The sequence below is a fragment of the Oryctolagus cuniculus genome, chromosome 2 (genome assembly GCF_051225735.1).
Source record: "Oryctolagus cuniculus isolate XC-2025 breed Fujian yellow rabbit chromosome 2, ASM5122573v1, whole genome shotgun sequence".
Taxonomy (NCBI): domain Eukaryota; kingdom Metazoa; phylum Chordata; class Mammalia; order Lagomorpha; family Leporidae; genus Oryctolagus; species Oryctolagus cuniculus.
The window spans coordinates 66,540,254-66,558,277 of NC_142868.1; the positions used below are offsets into that span (position 1 = coordinate 66,540,254).

At 48.7% G+C, this 18,024-nt stretch overlaps 1 protein-coding gene and 1 long non-coding RNA gene across 4 annotated transcripts in view; one reads left to right on the forward strand and one right to left on the reverse strand.

The window, feature by feature from the left end:
• IRF2 (interferon regulatory factor 2) overlaps positions 1-719 on the reverse strand; it is a 101,159-nt gene extending 100,440 nt beyond the window's left edge. Inside the window, exon 1 of the mRNA XM_089325530.1 lies at positions 562-719. Within this exon, the coding sequence (XP_089181656.1) occupies positions 562-604 (43 nt within the window). The 5' untranslated portion in view covers positions 605-719. The remainder of the gene's footprint in view (positions 1-561) is intronic.
• On the forward strand, positions 108-12,645 carry LOC149127780 (uncharacterized). Of its 3 annotated transcripts, none has more exons than XR_016228936.1 (4): positions 108-273; positions 2,737-2,868; positions 10,794-10,929; positions 11,037-12,645. It is a non-coding gene; the product is annotated as an uncharacterized LOC149127780 (long non-coding RNA). The 3 variants fall into 3 exon arrangements; XR_016228937.1 differs by having other exon boundaries at positions 116-273; positions 10,799-10,929; XR_016228938.1 differs by lacking the exons at positions 10,794-10,929; positions 11,037-12,645 and adding an exon at positions 9,388-9,624 and having other exon boundaries at positions 126-273.
• Positions 12,646-18,024: the final 5,379 nt, after the last annotated feature.

The following is an 18,024-nucleotide window of genomic DNA, read 5'->3' on the forward strand; positions in this document are numbered from 1 at the left end:
CGGCTGGAAATCCCCCCGCCCCCCGCCCCGCTCGCCGCCGCGCGCCCTCGCCCGCCTCCCTCCGCCCGCCTCCTCCGCCCTTCCTCCCCAGTGTTTGTCTCGGCCTTGTGCAACCGGGAGGCGGCGGCCGAGGGCGGGCGCGAGCGGCCGGGCCGCGGGGCGCGGAAGTTCGCCGCCGCCGCTCATTGGCTCGCGGCGCCGCTTTCATCGTTTCTCGGAAAAGTCGATTTCATTTTCACTTCCCCACGTCGCGGGAGCCACGGGCGGCCGCGCGTGAGTCTAGCTGCTCGCGCACAGGGGCGCTCGCGTTCCCCGCAGCCGCACGCGCGTGAGGGCCCCGGGTGGGGAGCGGGCGCGGGCGCGGGTTTGTTGGGGCGGGGGTCAGGTCAGAAGCTGGTGCAGGCTGGGGTGGGAGCGAGGACGGGCAGGTGCGGGCCCTGCGCGTCCTCGGGGTCGCCTGGCGCTCTGAGGAGGGGGACCCGAGGCGGGGAGCGTGCGGGGCGCGGGGACGGGAGGGCGGCAGCCGGTTGCTGTGGGGCAGCAGAGTGTAGCACTGCCCACCTCGAAGGAGCGAACGCGGGGCAGTGATGTGAAAAGTCGGCATCCCTGGCGCCCCGTGGGGAGGCTGGCGAGCGTGGGAGTCGCTGCTCCTCAAAGATGTCGTGGCCGGGGTCTGGGCCTGGGCAGAGACTGGATGCTTTCTTATTTGGCCTCTTTAGTTCACTCGCTGAGCACCCTCGGCCTCTGGTTTCCAGGCCGGGGATAAATGGGAGAATAGAATACAGGTGCCTCAGCCGCCACCTCTAAGCCCAAACTCACAACACTCGACCCGCTCCTTTCTCATCACTTGCATAGGAGAGGATAGGCGCACACCGATTAGAGCCGCCTCTCCCCATGGGGGGCTTAGGCAAGCGGCTCGTCCCTTCTCTAGCTGTTTCTTCTCATATTATTTCCAAAAGTAATAATAAACTCCAGCACCTGTCTTTGTCACAGAAGCATTGAATTATGTGCACTGGATAAAGAAAAGTGTCGGGATATGCACGTGTGGTGGGGCGGGAGCTGAGGATCTAGTGTCCCGTTTTGTGGCTATGGACTCCAGTGGGTCTCACATACGCACATTATTCATTGTCCCCTCTGTCACAGCGACCCAGACACTCACTTTCTTAATTTGTATATCCATGATGCCCATAGGGGCAGACACACAAACTGTAGGATAGTTGTCACTCTTCACCCACCCTGAGACCCAGATCTCTCTCTTTTTTTTTCGACCAAAAAAGTTGTCTCACTGTATTTCCCCTGGAATGGGAAGAAGAAGTGGGGAAGAAGAAAGAAGAAGGGAAGAAATCATCAGGGTGTCGGTTTGAAATTCTCACTCTAGGCACACATGGGACCCAGATCTCGCCTCGCAGCCCCAGGAGTGCTAGAAGCAATAGCCTGGTGTCATGGCACCCGCAGGTGCTGCGTTCCCTGAGTCTCTCAAAGCCAGCTGTGTCCATGCTGTTATTTTAGGGGAGCCGGACAGAGCTGGGCCCGCACATGGCTTCACTGCCTCCTGACCACTGCCATGCGGGTGAGTAGCTAGCTTGAGGACTGGTGGGATTCTGGTGCTTGTCTTCCCGAGGAAGATGTTCAAGAAGCTGTCTTTGAGAAGGATGAAGTTGGTTGTTGACTTTTTTTTTTAAGCCACACTTCAAGTCATCTTCCCTGCAGCATAAATCCAGTCTGTTGCATCCTGGAAACCTATTGATGCTACTCCAAGCATCTTTGGGCCTGGTCCATCCCTAGGGCTCTGCCTTCCCTCGGTTATAGTAGTTGCCTAGTAACTGTGCTGCCTGTATCATTCCTTAGGCTGCTCCAGGCCAGCAGCCATACTACTAACCGAGTTAAGTAGAAAATTAACATCGGGCAAAGCACAGTTCCGACCGTGGCTCTTCGTCTCAGCAGCCTCCCTGCAGCCTTCAAAGTGAAGGCCATGTGCTTTGACAAGACACATCAACTTGGCTCCTCCAGCCTCACCTCCTGCCACCACTCCCCAGGAGCCCTACATTCCCCCCCCCCACACACCTTGCCAAATCAGCTGCCACTCCCTTTGGTCAAACAGCAGAGCTAACCTCTTGGTCATTATTTTATCCTTAGCATGGGGCCCAGCACATAGGAACTCAAACGCTTCTTAGTGAATCATTACTTGCTCTTTGCTTTATAAAACATTTTAGACTTTATCAAAGCATTTGTTTTATACTTTAATAGCTTTTCCATATACATGGATCTGATGTTTATTAGACACAATTCAGAAAATATAGGACCTTTAAGAGAAGAAAGTCAGCTACCTAAAATGTCACCCATTGGGAATAGATGTATTGATATTTTACATATATTTCCTTCTAGTCACCTTTCTGCAGGGCCATTTTCTGTCTCTGCGTCATTGAGCAACGTTGATCATCCTGCCTGTTTCCCATGATGCCTACGTGACATCCTCCTGTCCTCCTCTATTGCTTGGCTGGCTACTCTTCTGCTGCCAGCCCCTAAATTATGGTGTTTCCAGACGTTCTGTCCTAACCCTCTTATTTTCTCATTCTATGTGCTTTCTCTTCGGGTGCTGTCCTCCACGCCCAGTGCTCCACAAATACCAACACAGACGGCCCCCAATTTATGATGCTTTGACGTAATGATTTTTTTTTCAGCTTTATGGTAGTGCAAAAACCAAGCTTCAGATTTTGACTTTGGGTCTTTTCCCAGGCCAGTGATAGATGGTCCAGTCCTTCCTTTCGGTGCTGGCCAGAGGCAGGCACAGCTCCGGGTCAGCTCCGGGATCACCAAGGAAACATCGCATACTGTAGTGTGCTTGAGCTACGTGAGCAATAACATCTGGTAGGTTAGAGGGATTCGATGCATTTTCATTGTATGATATTTTTAGGTTACGATGGGTTTAGCAGTACGTATCCCCATCATGTCTCAGGGGTAGCATCTGTATTTGGTGTGTCCTCCAAATCTTAACTTCTGCGCTCTAGACACATTTCCTCCTAGATGCTGTCCATGTGCAACAAATTCATAACCTCATAACAAAACTCATAACCTCTTCCCCCACAGCCTTGCATTTGTCTCTTCATTGACTAGCCAGGAAACGGGGGGACATATAGACTCCCTCCTTTTCTTGAGCCCCTGGAGCACCCTAAGGCAGGGGGATTGCTTCCAATTTTCCAGGCACCTAAACTCGTAAAATACAGAATGCATTTGACTCTACTCTTACGCCCTTCATGACTTGTCACTGCTGACCAAACATGTAAGTGTGACCCAAAGCAGCCACCTGGGATTGACAGACACAGTGAAGAGGAATTTCTCAGTCTTTTGATGAGATGCTTAAAGTCATAAATCTCCGTGGGAAATGGATCAGTATAGCAAACTACAACCTTTTGGGAAGTCTGTGGGAACAGTGCTTTCTGGCATACCAAGGAAATCTCACCAAACGCCTTAGTCTAATATGAAAACAGCCTGTTGTGGGAGCAGCCTTGTGTAGGGAGAGCAGCGTGCTCCCAGGGGCGAAGCAAGTTTCTATCTCACCTGTGAAATGGAACGTCCCAAAAGAGCTACCTGGATGCGTTAGAACTAATTTCTTTTTGGGGGACTTGGGGAGGGACAATGAGTGGTTCTCCAGGAGTGGTTCTTAAGAAGTTTAAAGACACACTCCCAGTTAACTGCTTTCAGGTGGGTTTTTATTTTTCTAATAAATGAGAAAAGTTTCATAAAATAATCATTCAAGTCACATTTGCTAGGTGCCTGGGCGTGCTCCTCAGCACTGGGGACACTGCAGGGAATGAGGAGTGAAAGTCTCTGCTTCCCAGGTGTTCTGACAGTGTAGTAGATTCACGCGGTGATTTCCACCGTAGCGTGCCCACAGTGGCACCAGCATCACCTCTCTCGCATCACCTCTGTCTCAGCCGTAGCTTTTTTTAAAAAAAAAAAAAGATTTATTTTATGTATTTGAAAAAGTTACAGAGAGAGGTAGAGACAGAGAAAGAGGTCTTCCATCCACTGGTTCACTCCCCAATGGCTGCAACGGCCAGAGCTGCGCCGATCCGAAGCCAGGAGCCAGGAGCTTCTTCTGGGTCTCCCATGTGGGTGCAGGGGCCCAAGGATTTGGGCCGTCTTCTACTGCTTTCCCAGGCCATTTTTCCAGAAAGCTCATCTTTCCATAGAGCTGGATCAGAAGAGGAGCAGCTGGGACTAGAACCAGTGCCCATATGGGATGCCGGCGCTTCAGGCCAGGGCTTAAATCCGCTGCACCACAGCGCTGGCCCCCAGCCATAGCTTTTTTAAACTGTACATTAAATGGTGTATAATATGATGGCATCCTAACTAAAGTTTATGTATTACTAAGTCAGGGGACCCTCATCAGTCTATCAGATGATGCTCCAATTTCTTCTACAGTATCACTGTTCCTACTTCTTTAAAAAAAAAAAAAATTTATTTGAAAAGCAGAATGACAGAGTCGGGGAGAGAGATCTTCATTCTGCTGGTTCATTCCCCAAATGTCCACAATGGCCTGGCAGGCCAAAGCCAGGAGCCTGCAACTCCATCAGGTTCTCTGACGTGGGTGTAGGGGCCCAATTGGGCCATCCTCTGCTGCCTTTCCCAGGTGCATTAGCAGGGAGCTGAATCGGAAGTGGAATATCCAGGGCTCGAACCAGCATCATATGGATGCTGGCCTTGGCTTAAGCCATTGTACCACAGTGCCAGCCCCGTGCCATTCCTACTTCTGTCCTGCTCTACCCCATGGTACCGTAATTGAGACAGTTATAAAGACACAGAAAATGAGGGCTTCGGGGACGGACATTGGGCACACAGGTAAGATGCTGCTTGGGGCTCCCACATCCCATATCAGGGTGCCTGGGTTCCATCCTGGCTCCACTTACATCCTAACATGTGCTAATGCACACCCTGGGAGGCAACAGGGGACAGCTCCACATGGTCCCGGCCACCCATGTGGAGACCCAGATTAAATCCTCCACTCCTGACTCTGACTTGGCCTAGTGCTAATGATCATGGGCATTTGGGGAATAAACCAGTGGATGGGAGATGTCTCCCTGTCTCTGCATTTCAGGTAAATGTTTCTTGTAAAAGTGAGGGTCCCACATGTGCCAGAGCAGTTGCCCAGTGGCATAGATGATTGTCTTATCTGTGACGAAGTCATTGTGAAATATGTGAGTACACATGGAGCCAAATAAAACTGAGTTGAGGCAGTCTGATGAAGTGGAAAAAGCCTACAGCAAGCTTCAGGGGTTGCTGACATCAAGTCAGATACAGTCGTGAGCATGTTTGACCACCGCTTCATGTCAGGGTGCCTTCCATTTGACCAGAAACTGTGACATGAGCTTCGTTTTGCGACACTTACTCTCTGAGACATCATGAATTTAAATATGTATATTGCCCGATCCTTGCTAATAAATATTCATTTTTGTCCTGTTCTGATGAAGAAAGGAAGGAAAACATTCTCTAAAGTTGCCAGAATTTCTGTGTGTGTATGTGTATGTGTGTGCATGTGTGTGTGTATATGTATATGTGTGTGTGCACGCACTAACACACACGGATGTGTCACTGTCAGTTTTTTGGGGGGGAGAAGTTTTCAACTTTGAAAACTTCATGAATTTTTTGGCATAATTTTCCAAATGGCTATGAAATATTCATCATCTAGGGTGACAAACTCTAAAGGATTGTGTTTACCTTTAATGACAGATGGGGAAAGTGTCTATAGCTTTGTCTGTCATTCTTTAGAAAGAAGTGTCATAATAGTATGGGGTATTAAAGAAATAAATTTCAAATTTGTAACCTAAATCCCACTGTCACGAGATTGGTTTCCTGGCCACCTACATCTTTGAAATGTTTCTGCTACAATTTCTGTTTCTCTGCAAGTGTGTGGTCCTCCTCCCCGAACTTCTTACCATTTTGAATGAGACACCACCTTTCTTCTATTTGAAAATGTTTGAAAATTTGTTAAACCCAAAGACAGAAGAGTGTCCGCAACAAGGACTGAGAGTATTTTTTAAATTCACTCACTGGCTCAGAAAGCTTCACCCCCACTAAATGCACAATGTGTGAGAGAGTGTACGTACAGGGCTCCTGGCGGAGCCTCCCTCACCTTTGACTTGAGAGCAACATTTCCCACCTGTGTTTCAGGAATGCCAGGATGCCACAGGTGCTCCCAGAGCTGCTGTGGGGGTGGCAAGCACAGGCCAGGAGCTCCCATTTGACCTACACTGCCGGGGATGAGGGGGACAGACAAATAAACAAGGAAACAGGTGAAATGGTTACAGATTTGCATTAGTGTCTGGAGGAAATTAACAGGTGCTCTGGTAGAAAATAGGCAGCAGTTATGGGAACCTTTTCTCTGCCAAGGCCCTTGAAACATCACTCTGGGCAATATGGAATTATCAACTCAAAAATAAGCCCAGGGGGCCGGTGCTATGGCACAGCAGGTTAACACCCTGGCCTGAAGCGCCAGCTGTGGGGAGCAGCTCGGACTAGACTGTTACTGGAATTAAGACTTATTCTATGCATCTGCTCTCCTCTGTGGGGAGCAGCTCGGACTAGACTAAGTTACTGGAATTAAGACTTATTCTATGCATCTGCTCTCCTCTGTGGGGAGCAGCTCGGACTAGACTAAGTTACTGGAATTAAGACTTATTCTATGCATCTGCTCTCCCACAATATGGCGCTGGGAGAGAAGTAAACAGCTTCCGCACAGCTGCCTCCAGTTCAACCAATAAACTGTAGGACTTGCTCCTGATTGGAGGAGAGCAGCGTACTCGGCGTGTGGGCAGCCGAGTTGGGATTGGCGGAGGAGGACTATAAAGGAGGAGAGAGACGGCATGCACCGGGAACATCTATGGGGAACATCTAAGGGGAACACCTGTGCAGCCCCCGAGAAGAGCCGGCCGGCGGTGTGCCGCTCCCCTGCGGAAGTGGGGAATGCGGCCAGGGGGAACTGCCCTTCCACGGAGGTGGAAGGGATAGTAGCCAACCCGGGAAGAACCAGCAGCAAACCCGGGGAGGGCCGAGCAGACGAAAGAACAGCGCAGGGTCCTGTGTCGTTCCTCCACGAAGAGGGGGAGCGACATAATGGTGCCGTGACTCGGATATGAAGCCTAGGCAGGGCTTAGTGTCGTTCCTCCACGAAGAGGGGGAGCGACATAATGGTGCCGTGACTCGGATAGGAAACCTAGAACGGATAGGAAACCTGACACGGATAGGAAACCTAGAACAGATAGCAAACTTAGGAGGGAAGAAATGGGAAGAACTGGGAAATTACCGGAGAGAGAGACTAGCAAACAGCCTAGGGAAAAGCCGGACGAAAAGAGGTGCCGGAAGAAGCTGTTGAAAGCCTAGGCATAGACTCGTATACGGACTACGGGGGGAAGCTGGGAGAAATCTCTAAGGTCGAAAGCGAAAGTGAAAGCTAGAACAAACAGACTCGGACGCGGACTGTGGGGAGAGGCCAGGAGAAATGAGGGAGGAGTATTGTTGGAGGAAAGCTTGGGGAAACATACCGGGTAGAGAAAAATGTTAGGGAAATTGAAGCCGCGGGGGGCAGGCCAAGGCGGACACGAAAGCCACTTTGGGATTCTCAAGTTAGCCCGGGAATAGGGGGCGAAAAGTTGAAGCCAGAAGCTGAAACGTGAGCCTGGTTGGGATCCGTCTGATTAGCCCGGGGAGCAAAGGACGGAAAGCCAAACCGTGGGGCGGAGACGTACGCTGGGTTGAATTCGCCAGGCTAGCCCGGGGAACTTAGATTGAATGCTAGTGGCGGACACGTAAGCTACGCTGTGTTACTCGCGGAAGCCGCCGCGTGCAGAGAGAGCACGGGGCGTGAATAGATAGGGAACGGGGCTGGCGTAGGCTGTGGTTCAGACGCGAAAGGGTTAAGCGTGGAGACCGCGGAGCGCGTGAAGCCGAGCCGCGCAAAGCCGGGAAGCTGCGCAGATGAGAGAGGCGCGCAGGCTGAAGCGGCGCAGAGCCGGGAACCCGCCGGCGGGGCGAGGTGCCGGAAAGCCGCAGGGATAAGAGAAACAGAAGTTTAGAAGTAAAGTGAGAAAAATAGGAATGCTGGAAGATAGAAGTAAAATGGGAGAAATAGGAATGCCCGGAGATAGAGAAATAGAGAAATAAAAAGGCCTCCCTACAACACTGCAATGTGAGAGCTTGGATTCGGTCTGCCTAATCAAGTGAGGCGATGAGCACCTGCGGGCAGCTAGCAGCTTATGCGCCGCAGGTCACCGAAGACAGGCACGAATTAACATCAGTAAGGCTTCCCCACAATACAACAATATTAAGCTTGGATTCGGTCTGCCTGATTTAAGGCGGTAAGCGCCAGCAAGCAGCTCGACCAGAGTATGAGCTGCAGGTCACCGAAGATAGGCACGAACCAACACTAATAAGTCTCCCCCACAATAAGGCAATGAGAAGGCTTGGATTCGGTTTGCCTGATAGAGCTTGTAAGCCCCTGCAGGCAGAGCAAAGCATGCGCTGCAGGGCACCGAACACAGGCACGCATCAGCACCTAAAAACCTCCTCACAACATGGCGAAGAGAGGACCCGGATTCGGTTTGCCTGATTGATAGGACTTGTAAGAGCCTGTGGCAACTCTAGCAAGTAGAGCAGAGTGTGTGCTGCGGGACACCGAAGACAGGCGCGTATCAACACCAAAAAAATAAAAAGAAAGGGGGATCTGTGGGGAGCAGCTCGGACTAGACTGTTACTGGAATTAAGACTTATTCTATGCATCTGCTCTCCTCTGTGGGGAGCAGCTCGGACTAGACTAAGTTACTGGAATTAAGACTTATTCTATGCATCTGCTCTCCTCTGTGGGGAGCAGCTCGGACTAGACTAAGTTACTGGAATTAAGACTTATTCTATGCATCTGCTCTCCCACAATATGGCGCTGGGAGAGAAGTAAACAGCTTCCGCACAGCTGCCTCCAGTTCAACCAATAAACTGTAGGACTTGCTCCTGATTGGAGGAGAGCAGCGTACTCGGCGTGTGGGCAGCCGAGTTGGGATTGGCGGAGGAGGACTATAAAGGAGGAGAGAGATGGCATGCACCGGGAACATCTATGGGGAACATCTAAGGGAACCCGTGCAGCCCCCGAGAAAGCCGGCCGGCGGTGTGCCGCTCCCCTGCGGAAGTGGGGAATGTGGCCAGGGGGAACTGCCCTTCCACGGAGGTGGAAGGGATAGTAGCCAACCCGGGAAGAACCAGCAGCAAACCCGGGGAGGGCCGAGCAGACAGAAAGAACAGCGCAGGGTCCTGTGTCGTTCCTCCACGAAGAGGGGGAGCGACAGCCAGCATCCCATATGGGTGCCGGTTTGAGTCCCAGCTGCTCCTCTTCCAATCCAGCTCTCTGCTGTGGCCTGGAAAGGCAGTAGGAGATGGCCCAAGTCCTTGGGCCTCTGCACCCAGGTGGGAGACCTCAAAGAAGCTCCTGGCTCCTGGCTTTGGATCGGCACAGCTCTGGCCATTGCGGCCAATTGAGGAGTGAACCAGCAGATGGAAGATCTCTCTCTCTCTCTCTCTGCCTCTCCTTCTCTCTGTGTGTAACTCTGACTTTCAAATAAATAAATCTTAAAAAAAAAATTTCCCACTGTAGATTTATTGAACTTTGAGTCCCGCCTGCAGTTGCCTTGCCAAGGCCAGACCAAATGATTTCAAATGATTTCATGGGCCTTATACGGCCCATGGGCTGGAGGTTCCCCACCCTTGATTTGAGATGGCCAAGGAAGCTTCCTCTGAAGAAATGAGGTTCAAGTGAAGACTGGAAGAATGAGAAGGGCTGTCTTCAGTTTGCGGGGCTGCCACGGCGGAGCACCACACACTGGCTGGCTTCGGGAGCAGAAAGTTACTGTCAAACAGTTAGGGAGGCTGGAAGCCTGAGACCGGGTTGGCTCCTCCTGGCTGTGCGGGAAAACCTGTTTCAAGCTTCCTGCCCACTGTGGTTTGCCAGCAATTGGCTTTGTAAATGTTACCACTGCAGTCTCTGCTTTGATGTTGATGTGGCCTTTTTCCTGGAGAAGGATCTGTGTCGAACTTTCCTCCTTTCAAAGATAGGGGATTAGGAGCCCACCCTACTCCAGTGTGACTTCATCTTCACCAACAATATCTGCAGTGACCATCTTTCCAAATAAGGTCACATTTTGGGGTCCTGGGGGTTGGGACTTCCACCTAGGAATCTGGGGGAAAGAGGACCTGATTCAGTCCATAACAGGAGACAGTTGTGTTGGTGTTGGCAAAGAGGTAGGTAACAAGGAGGAAGTGAGGTCGTCAGCCCCTCCCACAGCCCCACCCGTGCTGCACTACCTAAAGCCTCCCTTTCTGCGTAGCAGAAAACTGTAGCTTCCCCAAAACTGCCGCCCTTGAATCGGAATCAGCCAAAAATAACCAACATGGCTGCAGGCTGCATCTCCACGATGACCTTTAGATCACTATAAAGTCATTATAATAAAATGACCATGACTGACACTCCTACTCCCATCATGCACCTGATGCCTGACACTGCTGAGTTTTCCAGAAAGGGGCAGAGAAATGGGTGCTACTAAGCCCTGTTCCCACAAGCTCTGCCCCTTATGAACATTAAATTCTGTCCCAGACACTACCCCCGTATCTCCAGAGCATATAAAGGGATGGCCACAAACCTTATTTATGGCAGCTCTCTTCTTGAGTACAGCTACACTCCCTGAGTGTGTACTTAAGATTTGCTCAAAAATAAATCTTGCTTCTCTGCTTATACCTCCTTTCTTGCCTTGGAGACAAGAACCCAGACCCAGCCACCACGACTGTGATGAAGTGCCCAAGCAGAAGGAAGAGTGGGGACTGAGGCCTTGAGAAGCAAATGTGTCTGGCACATTCTGGAATTGACAGAACCATGAGTGCAACTTCAGAGTGGTGAGTGAGGGTCATAGGAACAGGAGGAGCCAGCGCTGTGGCGCAGCGGGTTGAAGCCCTGGCCTGAAGCGCCGGTTCTAGTCCCAGCTGCTCCTCTTCTGATCTAGATCTCTGCTATGGCCTGGGAAAGCAGTGGAGGATGGCCCAAGTGCTTAGGCCCCTGCACCCACATGGGAGACCCGGAAGAATCTCCTGGCTCCTGGCTTCGGATCAGCAGAGCTCTGGCCGTTGCGGCCATCTGGGGAGTGAACCAGCAGGTGGAAGACCTCTCTCTCTGTCTCTACCTCTCTCTGTAACTCTGTCTTTCAAATAAATAGAATAAATCTTAAAAAAAAAAAAAAAAGAGGGACAGGAAATGAGGTGAACAGGTGGGCAGAGACCAAATCAAGGAGTCTGAATTTCATTCTAAGAACAATGGGGAGATTCTGAGATGTTTTAAACAGGATTGACCTGTGGATTTAAAAGATGACAGTGTTGGCCGGCGCCGCGGCTCACTAGGCTAATCCTCCACCTAGCGGCACCGGCACACCGGGTTCTAGTCCCGGTTGGGGTGCCAGATTCTGTCCTGGTTGCCCCTCTTCCAGGCCAGCTCTCTGCTGTGGCCAGGGAGTGCAGTGGAGGATGGCCCAAGTGCTTGGGCCCTGCACCCCATGGGAGACCAGGAAAAGCACCTGGCTCCTGGCTCCTGCCATCGGATCAGCGCGGTGCGCCGGCCACAGTGCGCCGGCCGCGGCGGCCATTGGAGGGTGAACCAACGGCAAAGGAAGACCTTTCTCTCTGTCTCTCTCTCTCACTGTCCACTCTGCCTGTCAAAAAAAAAAAAAAAAAAAAAAAAAGATGACAGTGTTTCCCAGTTGTCTGCTCAGCATCAATGAAATGCAAGGGTTTCTTAATTTGTTGATTTCTTAGATGAATTTGCAACTCTTCTTTTCCTCTGTCCATTACTTGATGAATTTTTCTGAGTACCACAACACATCTATGGTATTCTGAAATAATTGTCTTCTTTTCTATATTTGAATTCCTAAGTTAAAATATTTATCTCCCTTAGTGATCCAACATGGGAAGTGAGATACTCAGCAGACTCATAGAATGGCAGATGTCCTAAATAGCACTCTGGCCTCAGAATCAGCCCTAAAGGCATTTGGATCTGGCTGAAAAGCCCATGAGAGTATTTCAGGCATGGAAAGCCAAGACACTCTGGCAAAAAGATCTCTGTGAGTGAGATCCCAGTGGAAAGAACAGGTCTTCAAAGAAGGAGGTACCTTTCTCTGAAGGGAGGAGAGAACCTCCACTTTGACTATGACCTTGTCTAAACAAGATAAGAGTCGGAGAACTCAAGGGGCTTCCATAGCCTTGGAAACTCATGACTGGTGCATAGGGAGATTACTGATGCCATAAACAGGAGTGTCAATTTGTAAAGTCAACAACAGGAGTCACGGTGCACTTACTCCTCATGTAGGATCTCTGTCCTTAATGTGCTGTACATTGAGGCTTAATGCTATAACGAGTACTCAAACAGTATATTTCACTTTGTGTTTCTATGGGGGTGCAAACTGTTGAAATCTTTACTTAATGTATACTAAACTGATCTTCTGTAAAAAAAAAAATTTTATCTCCCTTTAACTGTGTCTCTGATTTTCATCTCCACAAGCAAATGGGGACAACTAATGTGTTTTTACAAAAATAATAAACTTTCTGTAAAAAAAAAAAAAGGAAGATATTCATATATTCAACTGTGGATTTTGGGCACACACAGTTTTCCTAAGTCTGTTTTGAGTGAACAGTGATAATTTTCAGAGATTGTGTCACCACAAAAATCAGCACTCATTCCAAAATTGTAAAGTATTTCAGTGCTTTTGATTCCTAAAAATTTTCAGATTTTTTTCCGTCAGCAGCTGCTTATGTGAGTTTCCACAAAGCTGACTTTTTGTTGGTTAAACAATCAACGTAAGTCAAACTTCATGATTCACTTTGAATGCTTTGTAATTTGAAAATAAATATGGGTTTAAACAGCCCATCACGTGTTTTTTTCAACCTCAGACTGTGGATCCTGGTCACTCCATTTCAACCAAAAAAGATCCCCTTCCTTCTGGTTTACATACTGAGGTTCTGAAAGGGATGTCATTTGGGAAAAAGACTCTGCGGCTTAGAGAAAAGAAAAGAAAAAGAAATCCAAGCCGCTAATACCAACTGTTGGACTTAACTTTTATTTCATATCATTGGAGATAAGAAAGAAAACACAGCCAGCCATGATTGGAAAGAAACAAAGAAAGCTTCTGTCCATTGGTTCACTCCCCCACATGCCTATTAGCTACTGGGAGCTGAGAATCAGTACAGGTCTCACGTGTGCGGTAGCAGCCCAATTACCTTGAGCCATCGTTGCTGCCTCCCGGGGTGCCCCTAAGCAGAGTCAGGAGCTAGAGCTGGTTGTCCAATGCGCTTACTCACTAGGCCAAACACACAACCCAGATCGTATTTTAAATATACTGTTTGAAAAAGATTAAGAATTCATGGAAATTTCTAACAACTAAAGAATCTTTGATAATTGCAAATTTCATGTCTATGCAAATTCAGTTCTATAGTCTCAGTAATCAAATTCATATTCTTAGATCTCAACATGAAGGAGGACTCTAAGAAAAATAGCAAACTTTTATGTTAAATTGGTTCTTTTGCTTTCTTCTCTCTGATACTTTCATGTTTACTCATCATATTGCCTATTTTACTTGCTTGGTTTCCACATACAGATTAGCAGAAGGGGAAAGAGATGAACATGTCATTTGAGGGCAGTGAGGAAAAGAATTTCTCATTTCTCTCTCTTTCTCTCTCTCTCTGAGCAGAGGAGGATTCGTTGCACCTGGATTCTCATTTGGAATTCAGAGCATTTTTTTTTTCCTGCAGAAACAATAAGAAACTAACAAAAGAATATAGTTCACATTGATTGTGAGTTAAAGTAAGAGTTTGAGAGCTGGCCTGGGAATACACAATTCTACAAGATTGTATATATGGGAAAATTTCATTCTGAAGTCTGAACAGCTGTTTCCAGAAGAAGCTGTTAGACACAGGGGGATGTATGGGCCTGAGAACGCCTGCTCTCAGCAGGGAGACAAGGAGGAGGGAGGCCTGGTTCCTGATCTCAAAGCATTTGCAGTGTGCACTGGATCAGAGCCTGCAATGGGAAGACGGAAATAGTGCAGAGCTCCACTCTCAGGAACATTTTAATACACTCATCTATCTGTTCATTCAACATCTGGTCCTTAGCTATATAATATATAATATATAATACAGCTCTTTTTACATCTTTTTATCATTGCATACTAAGTGGTATTTCTCTATAATAAATCATACACGATTATAGCACATGAGAACACTACAGACTTCTTTGTAGTGACAGCCTTGTTGGAAGGAACTTGATGGTAGTTGGTAGCTGTGTGACTGGATGAAAGCTATGTCCCATCCATTCTTCCAGCATGTTGGGCACCAACAAAAAAGGACACAGCAAGAATATCCATTGATCTGGAGAGAAGGCCAGGGTGCCCTGAAGGAATGAAAATCAAGATGCAAAACATAATTCATATTATGATCTTGCAAAGCCAATAGTAAGCAACCTCTCCTCACCCCAAAAAGGATCCTGAATTAAAAAGAATAAAGGTATAAGGTGCACATACCAAGCTATTAATAGTGGTCACCTTGAGGACAGGTGGGTTAGTAATTTTTTTTGTATTGGGGAAAAAGTGATCTTTTAAAACAAAATGAAAATATGGAATTACAGAGATTAAAGAGAAAATTAAAATTACTTTCATTTCTGTACCGATGTTACTTTATTAGGGTATATGTGAACTGCCCTGGGTAACTAATTATAAGTTACCTACTGCCTACGAGGTTAATATCACTTCAGGAGCCACTCAGCACCCCCACATGGAGACTGTAAAACAGTCTTTCAGGTCCCAGGGGGTGCGAGAGGCCCGCCCTAGCCTATTCCCAGGGCCTGTGGCCGGAGGGAAGAGCTGCCTGAAGTGTAAAATGGCAGTCCTGGGTTACTCATTCTGCTTGGGCCACCGAAGAGCTCCCCTGCTCATTCTAACGGGCTCTCCCGCGTCACCGTCAGGAACCAGCACGGCCCCAGGAAGGAAGGATGTAAGGGGCTGATGGAGCGGGGTCCGCTGAGCACCTTGGAGGACAAACGGCTGTGTGTGCTCCTGCTCATGACCCCGCGGCACCAGTTCAGGGGCCCCAAGCGCCTTTGTCCCGTGTTCTCTTTATCTCCTCTGAACAGTCATTTGAAGGAGACCGCTGAACATTAGGCCAGAGCTAGACAAATGCAGGTCGTAAGCAGTGATGCCCAGCAAGGACCCCCAAAGGAAATGCTTTGGGGGCTGGAACACTACTTCCAAGAACACCAGAGTACTTGAAGAAGTTCGCAGAAACTGGAATTAGGAGCTAAGTGCACAATATTTTGAAATCTATGCAGTTTTTTCATAATAGCATTCCCCCGTGAGCTTTCTGAAGAGCCCTTATATGCATGGGTTTCAAAAAAATTTTATACCAAAATAAACATACCTTTTAATTCCATTTTCTATAAACTTTTTAAAATACCCTTGGAGGTTAAAAATAAATAGCAAAGTAACGATGTGTATATACACCTATTATTAAGATCCAGCCTTGGCCGGCACATGCGGCTCACTAGGCTAATCCTCCACTTGTGGCGCCGGCACCCCGGTTTCTAGTCCTGGTCGGGGCACCGGGTTCTAGTCCCGGTTGCTCCTCTTCCAGTCTAGCTCTCTGCTGTGGCCCGGGAAGGCAATGGAGGATGGCCCAGGTGCTTGGGTCTCTGTACCCACATGGGAGACCAGGAGGAGGCACCTGGCTCCTGGCTTCCAATCGGCGCAGCACACCGGCCGTGACGGCCGTTTGGGGGGTGAACCAACAGAAGGAAGACCTTTCTCTCTGTCTCTCTCTCTCTCACTGTCTAACTCTGCCTGTCAAAAAAAAAAAAAAAATCCTTGACAAAGGCCTTCAGACTTAAAGATAAAATACTGGTTTTTGTTTATTTGAGAGAGAGAGAGACAGCTCCCATCCACCAGTTCACTCCCCAAATGCCCACAATGGCTGAGGCCAGAGCCAGGAGCTGGGAATACAATCCAAGTCTGCATGTGGGAGGCAAGAACCCAGTGCTTCCCAGAGTCTGTGTTAACAGGAAGCTACCTGGTCAGGAGTCAGCCCCAGGCATGGAGCCCGGGCGCTCCAGAGGGAACGTGGGCATTTTAGCTGCCGGGTTGAACAGCTCCTCCCTGTTTTCAGACTTGCAAACATCCTCTCACCCCACAGAGAGCAGCAGCCTGGCGAACACATCTGGTTCTAGGGTCCCAACCAGTTCTGTTTTTATGACAAAGGCATTTTATTGTGTTACATATTCAAGAGAGCATTAGAGTTATGAATCTAGTCAGGTTTTTTTCCCAATTAAAAATTGAGGGTGGGAGGGGGACTCCTAGATCCAACATGTGGAAGAAAGCTGTGCATTTAATAGAGTCACTAAGGCAGAGCGTCAGGCTAGGAAACTACAGATCGGAAGGGATTTCTTGTGCTACGTTAACCGATTCCCTGAGGGGAAGAGAGCTGCAGTCACCAGACCCGCGCCTGCAGACGGGGCTTCAGCTGCACTGATGTCGTGACGGCCAGGGACTTACTCACGGTCACGTTCAGAACGCCCGGAGGAGCAGCTCAAGTTATCTGTTCACTCAGCGTTTCGCCCACTCACAAATTAATTACATGGCCCTGTCTATTCCATAACATCCAACATCTGGTGGGAATTAAGGGTACTATCTACCATCCAGATGTGTAGCTCGCCGTCACGCAGGCAGAACACCTGTGCTCAAAGGAGCATTTCGTCCCGACATTCGGTGCTAGGTCCCGGTAGTCCTTTTCTGTACTGTTTACTTCCTCCTGTTAGCCAAGGTGATGCTCAAATTAGATAAAAAATCAGTTGTTCTCCAAGATTATGCTTTAAATTAAATAGAAACAAAGATCTATAAAAATCCATAATATGGAAACCATGTATTTTGCTATAAAAATGTAAGAGAGGGGCAAGCGTTTGCACTAGCAGTTGATACTGCTTAGAACACCCACATCCCACATCCGAGTACCCAGATCTGGCTCCCGATTCCACCTGCCTTCTAATACAGACCCTGAGAGATACTAGTGATGGCTCAAAGAATTGGGTTCTGCCACCCACACGGGAGACCTGAATTGAGCTCCTGGCTCTCAGCTTTGGCTCCATGGCTGTTGCCAGCATTTTGGGAGTGAAGCAGTGGATGACAGCTGTCTCTATCTCTCTGCCTCTCAAATTTTTAAAAATAAGAGATCTGCTTTCATAATGGCAAAGACAAACCCACACAACTGCCTTCTCTCAAAGATGGCTAAGCAACAACAAAAACAGGTAACAAAAATACACATCCATCTTTAGGAAACTAGATGTCTACAATCTATGAGGGCAGAATTTGGGAGGAAGAGCAGAAATTCAGAGCTGAGTGCCTGGAATAGGAGGTGGGGCGTATGTATGGGAAGTAAGCTAATTTTCCTTACAGAACCTCTACAGCCACAGCCACAGGAATAGGGGTGTCTGGGTTACCACCCCAACTTCCCCTCTGACCACATCAGGGAGGGGTCCCACTTTTACAGACTCCTGTGATTAGTTAGATGGAGCCCACCAGATGATCCAAGAAGAAAGCTCCCATCTCAACCTCTGTTTGCTTAATCACAGCGTATTCACAGGCTCTCGGATTAGAATGCGTACATTTTGGGGTCATTTTTCTGCTTATGACACGGGGGTTGTGTATTTTGGGGAGGAAGGTCAGAGGTCAAGTAGTGTTATCATCACATCACAGCCAGGGCAGCGCTATCGGCATGGTTTCTCGCTAACTAACGTGGATCACTTGGCGAAGGAGTTGTCGGCTGTCTCCACTGTTGAGTTATCTGCCCCTGCTAACACATTGCTCTCCTTGGAAGGACACCGCAAAGCTCACACGCTACCTGCTTGAGGGAAGAGTAGCCACGTGAAGTATCTGAAATTCTCAGACATGGGCTATCTTTTCTCATTTG